A 9,704-nucleotide genomic window follows, 5' to 3' on the forward strand; every position below is an offset into this window, starting at 1 on the left:
TATGTGTATATTTGTTATGTGTATATATCCATATATATATATATATATTATATATATATATATATATATATATATATATATATATATATATATATATATATATATATATATATATATATATATATATATATATAGCTAGAAAAAATATCGAATTAAAATAAGGTTACAAACAAAAACAAACAAAAACTGGGTCCTTGGCAGGGGACAGCTTCGTGAAAGAGAATTGGGGTATCTCAAAATTTAGCTTTCGAAATTCAGGCACGTTAAAGTTTGGCAAAATTTAGAAAGTCACGCAGACTAACGTATATAAAAACATACGCCAAGAGGCGCTGTCCTAAAAAGTTAGAAAGTGGGGCTGCGATGTAGAAGCCACACCCAATACCACACCCATATTCACAGCCGGTATACTTGCATTTGTGAGAGATTCTCTGTTGTGTATATGAAACGAAACAATTCGCAGCCTCTAAAAAGCTAATAGAAATTGTTCATTAATGGAAAATCAATAGCATAATATAGGGTTTATCCACATTACCAATAAAGAGTTTGGCTTTTTAAATCTGTCTAAGCCATTATGCTCAGCCGTCGAGGGTTTACGGTAAAAAAAATTGATAGTGCAAAAAACCATACACGATCCTGTTAAAGGGGGCACTTCTTGGGCCACCACAGAATGTTACCCAGTTTATTTCCACACTAGCCTCTCGTGTGTTGTCACGGGCTACCCTTTTGCTAGTTGGTGGACAAGCGATAACTCCTTAGGCACTCTGTCTCTCGACAGAATAAAATATAGCGAACGAAAAAAACACAGCTTTGTCTGTAATTAAGTCAAACTTATGCGATGGGTGGTATCTTTAAAACGAATTCCAGTGTTATTTCAAAAATTACGGATTTATAAGCTTTCTTTCTTCAAAGTTGGATATATTCGATGATTCAAAACATAAAGAAACAGATGAAAATTTATATTGATTGTCACATGAAATCACAAGAAACATATGAAAGTTCTTAGAGAAGACTCACTAATCGATTTTCGTGCTTTGCGTCCAATTGACATTAGGGGGTGGGGGATTCTGTGAGCAGGTGCTTTTTCATTAAAAAATATCGATTCATGGTCTGAATTAATGAACATCATATTAGTTTTCATCTGCACTAGACTCCCTCTTTTCAAGTGCTCGCTTTCTCGGTTTGGGTGATAATATATGGCATTAAACTTGAGGCCAAATTTTTTTTCAATGAACTAAAGACGACAGGGTATAGCAGGCGTGAAAAGCGAACTGCGAGTCTTTCCTAAGAAACGTCGAAAATCATAATAATTTTGGAGGTTGGAACGAAGGAGAAACTCAATTCGCAATTAAAAGACCTAAAAAAATTAAAACACGCAAGACAGGGCTTATCAGTGTCGAAAGTTTAAAGGGGATTATTGAAGAACTTGAAAAATCGATGGTTAATTAAGCAACAAAGTGTTGTTTGAATTAGGGAGAGTGAAATTGATATATTAGATAAAATAGCTTATCTTTGGGTGCACGCTTTAAGGGATTCACCATTGCAGTTAAGAATGAAAAAATACGTTTTGGATAGAATAATGCCTGTGAAATCAATTTTTTTCCATGTTGGCATAAGTAGAATCAAACCAAAAGCTACAACATCGTTAGAACAGAAGAAGAACAAGTCTGTGTTGTCGTCTTTTCGATAATTTTTGCATTGTCCGACTAACCTAACGATTTATCTTTCGTTAAAATGCGGCGCCCTGTAGAGGAAGAGTGATCCCAAGATTCTTTGTGGCCTTGCTCTGTGCTTTTGCAGCTTCTAGTAAGGAGAACGTCTGTGCCATTTCGGCTTCTGTGCGTACAAGGTCGATAGCTTTATTGAACAATTTAATGGCCTCTTCGGAATTACCTCTGCGGAAAACAAAGAAGATTGAGCATTGCGAATGCAATGAAAGACATACGCAGATTAGAATAAAATTCCTAAAAATATGGCTGTAACGTATTTAGGTTCTTCTTTAAGGACTAGTCAAGTGACTTATATTAGTCAAACACTGACAAAATACCTGAAACTTACGATGAAAACTTAGCGCAAACAACTTGGAATAAAGTTATTCCACGAAAGATGACCATGATTGAGAAAGAAATACTATGTAAAATACTTACCGTTGGACTTCCAAAGTTGCTAGAGTCTCGTACGCGAAATCACACTTGTCATCAATGGCTATTGCTTTGCGGATGAGCTGATTAGCAGCCTCGAAATCACGTTTCCATTGCAAACAAAGTAGCCTGAAATGACAGAGAGGCACTATGAACTACTTAAGAAACATCTATGTGATCAGAATGTAAAAATACCCCGAACTCCGGGTGATAAGAAGATCAATGGTCTAATCTTGTTCTTCGTAAAAAATTATTCTAACCCATTGCAATTGAGCTAAATTGCATAGGTATTCAAGCCAGAGGCACTGAACTAAAAAGTGCCAGGCAAACTAAAATACACAGGCTAGAACACGTAAGCCAACAGAAAAAGTATTTTATACTGAAGGAAGAACCTCAGGCTTGGTGGGCGATGCTCAGATCCAGTTAAAGAAATTCAGGTCCCACGAAAGCTCTGACCGGCTGGGTTTTCGTTTGGTAGGAAAGCAAAGTTGTATACTGTAAAACCGATTTCATTTTTATTTAAATTTTTATCCAAAAAATATGTCAATAACAAATTTCGAGGAACAGTAAGAGTTGCTGCAATCTCAAACTAACACACAATTGCTGAAGCCTTATCAAGATAATGTAATCTGGTATTATTTGTTAATAAACAACACCCGAATTCCCCATTTAAACAAGACATTTCATTCATAAGATATCTTTTATAAAACCTAAATACAACCCAAAAATAACTTTCCAGCTGAAAAACCTTAAATCTAAGGCTACAAGATTTAATAAGCAGGACTTTTAACAGGAAAATATAACAGAGATTTGATAACAGACTAAAATATTACGTTGGGAAAGTTGTTAGAAACTGGTTCACTCGCTCTGTAAAGGTCTTAATCCGCTCCGCCTGTCTGGCAACTTTTTTTGCGAATGATAAATGCTCATTTATATTTGAAAACGAATATTCTAATTCGCAAAAACAAAACCAAAAGAAAATGCGAATCGAATAAGTCCGAAAATAAAAAGCAAAAGAAATTTGAACAATTACGAATTAAAGAGTTTAAAATGCGAATTTAATAAATATCGTATATATAATTTTGAACATACGCCTTGTAAACATATGAAGTGGGGTTCTGCGGCTGGAGGTCAATGGCTTTTTCCAATTTGTCTTCCGCTTCTTGGAACTGCTGCTGATCTTGTAGCAACTAAAGATAAAACCAATTCGAGCACAGAACGGTCAAAGAAAAAGTATTCATCTTTTAATTTACATATCAAGTTATTTATTCAAAGGTAGCACTGAAGAGCAGAAATAAATTCAAATTTTGCACTACCAAACGCTCTTTTGGTTATTAATCTATTTTTTTACTTTTCGTTGGAAGGACTATTTGCTGTCAACAAGTTTTTTTGTTTTCGCTTTATATTTTTTTCATTAGCTGTTTATCTAAACAGTATATATAGTAAGTAGGCATTTGTTGGATAAAAACAACAATAAAAACCATAATTGAAATAGCGACAGAGATTAAAGTATGCTACTCGGATGCTAGCGACGCAGTTTTAACAAAATTCCGTGACATCTTTCAAAGGACTTTAAAACATGAATTTCTGATATCCATTAAACTGATATCGACTGCATAATCAGAATAATGACGAAATTAAGTTATCCTATTTACAAATATTGTTACTATCAATGAATAAGTTTTACAAATGTAGATAAATATGTAGATAAAGATGCACAAGTTTCTGTTGAAGGTTAAAGAATGAATTTGCAGTGACCAAGGGATCGCCCCTCCCCCACACAAGCAGGACCGGAAGGGATATCGACATTCAAGTTAACACATCATTATCTTTCCATTGACAGAGGCTACTGAGGACATTCAAGGAAAGCACATTTATCGCTTTTTTTATCACGTTTAGGATCTTTAATAGTTAGTTTTATATCCTTTCCTGAGAAAATTTGAAAGCAGATACACCATTATTTGACTGAATGGTAGCCCATGATTAAAATGTTTAAAATAAAAATAAAAATAAAAAATGAGGTAAATGCATGTTTCAAGATACCTGTCCGTAAAGACTCCAAGCCTCAGCGGATTCCGGGAACTTTTTCGTTGTCTGTTCTAGAAGTTTGTTTGCATCCTGCATCATCCCGGCAGAAAACATTTTCATTGCTAATTTGCAAAGGCAGTAGCCAAGTTGCAGACGCGGAGCAACGAAGCTCTCGTTTAGTGCGATGGCCTTCTCAAAGTCTTTCTTCGCTTCTTCTAACTTTTCAGTCAGGAAATACAGCTGAGGATTCAATGGAGTTTACTATATTTAAACAAAAAATGAACGGTCTTTTGCAAAGAGCGATGGAGTCAGGAAAACTTAATATTACAAATCTAACAAGTACGTTATGCTGACAATCTAAACAGTTGGTATTGGAAACATAAAATGGGACCTCAGACGAGAGGTTCTAAAACTTTATGAGCATAAAGTTCATGACATCAAAATGACGTAATTCATTTACCTGTCCTCTGTGATGATAAACGTCTGCATTGTCTTTGTCAACGTTGACTGCTCTTTCAAAGTCATCGAAACACTCAGCGTCCTTTGCTTGTTGCATCTTCAGACTTGCTCTCTTGATCAATGCATTCGACACAAGCTGTTTTAAAAAATAAACATAGAAAAATTTGGTTATACGTTAGAATAGCAGTAATCCTCAAAGTCAAATATTCTTTTTAAACCTGCAACAACTGAATCCTGATCTTTTTCCTTAAAAACTTTCATATTTAAGGATGAATTTCGCCAACCGTTTCTCAGATAATTTGCTTAAGCATGAAGGGGTGGGGGAGGAGGACTGCGATCAGGGAGTACCCCAAGATTATGTCATGCAAAAAATCATACCTAAAATCAGACAGTTTTACCATAGAAATACATACGTACAGAAACCCGACAAATAAGCAACTCGAAAAATTTTCTGCGCATCTCCTACCACTCTAAAAACTCCATCCCCAATACTTGGTGTCATCCTATTGTAGTCTCTATACGTTAAAGTTGTTGTGTACCTTACTGAATGCAGGCTCATCTCCAGTAGAAACCACTCGCTCAAAGTCTGCCATGGCCTTATCAACCGAAGACTCAAGGGTGTACATAGTGCCTCTGAGTAGTGCAGCTTTTACTTTGAAAACCCCATCTACAAACGAAAACATAAGTAAAGCATATTTATACATGAAATACACAAGAACGACTTGTTAAATACTGAAGAATACTACGATCAATGTAAGGAACAGTAATAATTTGACAACTCCCTTTTGAACAAATAAAGTTATGTATTTGACATATTTGGTTAATCAAAATATCTGATGAATCTGGGGCTTTGGTACATTTGTGGCTCTAGTCTACATTAGTGGTCTCTTGATTTCTAAAATACTAAACTATCTGGATTACATTTATAGTATGATTTCAAAAAGATAAGTTGAATTGAAATTAGCAGTCTTATGTAAATCATCAATATTTTGGATTAAGCATGAAAAAGAAATAGCGGTTGCTTGTGAAAAACAATGTAATTAGTCCCAAGGAGAGATGAGTATATCATAAAATTTTGATACGATGAATAATGCTTATATGTATAAATACATTTGTAGAAGGCATTATAACAAAAAATTATTTGATTTTTGATAAAATATTTAATGATCTTCAAACTATATAGCACATAGTAAAAGATTGGCACTATAAACAATCTTCTAACCTTTCTCTATTTCCTCTGTGCATAAGTTGATGATATCATCATATTTCTTGTCACTTAAATCATTAATTGCCATTAGATAGGGTGTGCTTTCTGTTTCTTCAGGCTTGTCTTCAAGATTTATTGAAAAAACATCTAAAAAAGAATGGTTGGATGCAGGGTGAGGGGACCATCAATTGCTAAGCAACTAAGATTAGAATGAAGGTATTTGAAAAATGCTGCAAAACAAGGCTCTTTTTCCAATTTGAAAATAATTGATGCCAAGAAACTTACCTGTGCTAAATGAATCAAGATAGGATTTTACGAAAAACGATGATGGTAATGTGGGCTTTCTCTCCTAAAAAACCAAATAGAAAGTTGGATTATTACAAAACATTCCCATCAACCTAGTGCCGAATAAAGGTCTAGAATTAGGAAAAGGAGAGAAACATTGGGTTTTACAAGACAAGGACAAATATTCCAAGTAATTCATTTTGGCCACCTAACACCAATACTCCCTTGGAAAAGAAGGGCTAAAAAGTTTCAGGGTTGACTGTTGAAACTCTTGCAGCCATTTTTTTTAATAATAAAATAAAAGCTGATTCATAATCTTATAAAAACATCTTATCAAACTTCTTGCATTAGATAAATATATATGTAAATATTTCTATATTCACATATTTAAATATATGTTTGATATTTATCAATTCATGCCTTAGAACATGTGAAGTTGTTATTCACATATCTAGTCAAATCTAAAATAATGGATAGGGTAACAATTTGAGGCAGAAAATACAAATATAAATGTGTCACCTTAATGTATTTAGCAGCTAATTCTTTTCCAACTTCTTTAAGAATTCTGTCAGCCATGATCATGAACTCTTGATTTTGAAACCCTTCCAGCAGGCATACTGCTGTAACATCTGAAGTGAAAGAATGAAAACCAGTAAATTTATAATGTAAAGACAGGGTCAGAACGTGTGGCTATTCTGCAAAATATAGATGGCATCTTTCAACATTTGGTTTAATCATCACAAAAACATTGGGGGGGGGGGAAGGGGGGCTAGAATATAAATTGCCTCTTGCATTTAAAAAATGATGCACAATATCCAAATAGCCACTTGTAGTCATACCTTCCAGACAGTCAATCTTCTTCCCAACATTATCATTTGCTCTTGCTCTTCTTGCTAATGCTTTGGTGTACTTTGGCATCAACTTTATAGCTTCAAAAAAAATATGCAAGTTTTGGTAACAAAAAACATAATTGATGATATCTAAAGAATGATCTAAAGAATAAATGAAGGTGGGTTACAATATTTTTGATAATTTGAGAATTATTTTGAAGAAATTTTGATATAAAATTTAAGTGATAACTAGATATAAAACAGTCAAAGATATATATAAAACTTGATTAAAAATAAAATACACCAGACAGATACATATTCCATAAATGCAAACAATAATAAAAAACTGTTATATAAATATAAACATGGGTTGTTGCCATTACAATAAGATTTTTGAAGTATTTTGTAACTATGTTGCTCAATTGGAACAACTTAATTTTTGGCAATGCTTGACTAATAAATAAATTAGTCATAGAACTAGAGCTAGAAAGGTACATTATTATTTGTATATTTATGCATGGTTTGCATTTGATTATTATTCACAATTTCAGTTCATACTCATGAACCTTTAAAGCCTTCACAAAACCTATTAAAAAAGGTGTAAAGTGCTGCTGACTGCTTCTTCAAAAAACTCACCTTGTGTGCAGTCATCAATGACTTCTTGCCAGTTTTTCTGCAAGTTAAATAGTGAAAAATAATAATTTGAAAACAAAGTACATTATTATGTCTAAGAAATCAAAACCAGAGTACAGTCTGATGCAAATGACCAACCTTGGGGACAAATTCATGCTAGATATCTCAAGAGTCACATAATGCGAATTAATGTATTAAAGTTATGTCATAAAGTGCTCCATGAAGTAGTTCTGCCATATAGTACTCCATGGTTAGCCATTTCAAATTCATACGTAAAGGATCTTCACCAGGATCCTGCTCAGATTCTACACAAAATTCTGCAAGGTTTTTCCACTGGGGTGCTCCACTGATCTTGTTAGTGCATCTAGCAAACCTTCCGGACTGGCTCTATATCCCTAGTTTTTCCAAATGTCAAAACTTTCAATATGGATTTTGGGATACACTTTAAGTAATAAAAATTTTGTATAAAATTCTTACCATCTTCTCATGAGCAGCTGCCCTATTTTGATAGAATGTTGCAATGTCATCAGATTTCTCCTTAGGACATAACGTTATTGCTTCTGTGTAGCACTCTATTGCTGAATCATATTTTCCTCCTTTGAAGTACTTGTTGCCTTTCAACTTTGCTGATTGTGCAAGCTGTTCTGGGGTCTACGAGAGTTGTACAACAATTGCATCATAATTCAGAGAAATCCTCTATAATTCGCCAGTATGGATTTCATGGCAGCTGCACTCTGAGAGATTTTTATAAAATAATGGCAAAATGACTTTTAAATTTGTCCATAAAAGAGATTAGAAAAAAATGTGTCATTCTAAATCAATGGCGCTGAGGTAAAACTGAAAAAGAAAGGCACTCTTGTGAGCAAAGCGAGCAGAAAATTATTGTGACCCCTTTCTTTACATTGGCTGCAGAATACACTGTAGAATATTGTTGGCAGTAATTTTCTCGCAATTGTTTCAATATTACTTTTTTCAATTATTTCATTGTCACATTTTACTATTATTTCCATTCTACAAACGGATTACTATCATTCAACTATAAGCAAGTAAATTCCATTCTTAAAATGGAATTCCTTTTTTATGAGGTTCCCTAGACATGAAGGACCTTAGGCAATTTGCCCCCTTGCCCCCCTCTCCGTGGCCCTGCTTGTGAGATCATGTTTTTGGCCTTTTTAAACATTATTTTTCAAAATTATCTCTTTACTTGCCAAATCTTTAGGAATTTGGATAACAGCCACTGATAGTAGTGATATGTAAGCATAGTTCAACTTTAAATCATGAATTTCCCAGAGATGTAAAATTGATGTAAACAGGAAAAGTGCCGGACAAAATATGCACACACTCGAGAATCAGAGAAATCTGGTGCACACTCAAATTTGCACACTTATCACAAATGCACACTTGCACTCCCGGGTAATAGCTTGTGAACTCCCTAGTTCTCGTCGAAAACTGCCATGAAATCCAGACCGGATAATGCAGGAGGCAAAGCATCTTTCGAGAAAAAATGCTCGAATAATAACAACGAGACACCAACAATACTGCTTTGCAGGTTAATTGGTGTCCGATAACTATTAAGTGATATTTCGTAATAATATTTTATTAATTAACAACGGATTACTGAGGAGTGGCCGAGATCAACTAACTTTTTCTGCAGCAGCCTCGTCAGAATCAGCTTTCGTCGTTGCATCTTGTTTCGAAGTTTCTGTCTCATCAGTTGTCTCCTCGATAGCACTGCTGCCTTTTGTAAGGTAATAATAAGCTAATCCAGCAACACACAACGCAGTTACAGGAACACCAATGTAAAGTGCAAGTTCCTTCTTGGTAAGCCCAAACGTTTCTTGCGAATCTTTCGGGATTTCCGACATTTCTATTAACTATTCCACAACCAAAATAAAATTCAAAATCTTCTTAATATGTTATCTTTGCAATTTTAAGCTTTGCATATCATTCATAACAATCAAACATGGCTGATTTAGTTCTCACATGAGACCCAACTTGTCAGCCATTACCCAAGACGAAAGTTGTGGCAGTTGCACTGCACAACGTGCAGAGGCGAGTAACTATCACAATACCCCCAGAAAAAATTGTGTTTCTGCCGAATGAAGCGTTCGATTGATTTGAATG

At 34.5% G+C, this 9,704-nt stretch overlaps 1 protein-coding gene across 1 annotated transcript; it reads right to left on the reverse strand.

Annotated features, from left to right (window-relative positions):
- Positions 1-806: 806 nt before the first annotated feature.
- On the reverse strand, positions 807-9,614 carry LOC135684123 (mitochondrial import receptor subunit TOM70). The gene is made up of 13 exons (XM_065199529.2): positions 9,224-9,614; positions 8,058-8,231; positions 7,584-7,620; positions 6,957-7,046; positions 6,637-6,746; positions 6,118-6,181; positions 5,848-5,979; positions 5,165-5,292; positions 4,627-4,761; positions 4,182-4,406; positions 3,231-3,328; positions 2,145-2,267; positions 807-1,892 (listed from the first exon to the last, which is right to left on the reverse strand). The coding sequence occupies exons 1-13, from the start codon at positions 9,443-9,445 to the stop codon at positions 1,727-1,729; spliced, it is 1,704 nt and encodes a 567-aa protein (XP_065055601.1). The 5' UTR covers positions 9,446-9,614; the 3' UTR covers positions 807-1,726.
- Between the last annotated feature and the right edge of the window lie 90 nt (positions 9,615-9,704).

Source organism: Rhopilema esculentum, chromosome 21, assembly GCF_057945365.1.
Source record: "Rhopilema esculentum isolate cy_ngs chromosome 21, ASM5794536v1, whole genome shotgun sequence".
In the NCBI taxonomy this organism is placed as follows: domain Eukaryota; kingdom Metazoa; phylum Cnidaria; class Scyphozoa; order Rhizostomeae; family Rhizostomatidae; genus Rhopilema; species Rhopilema esculentum.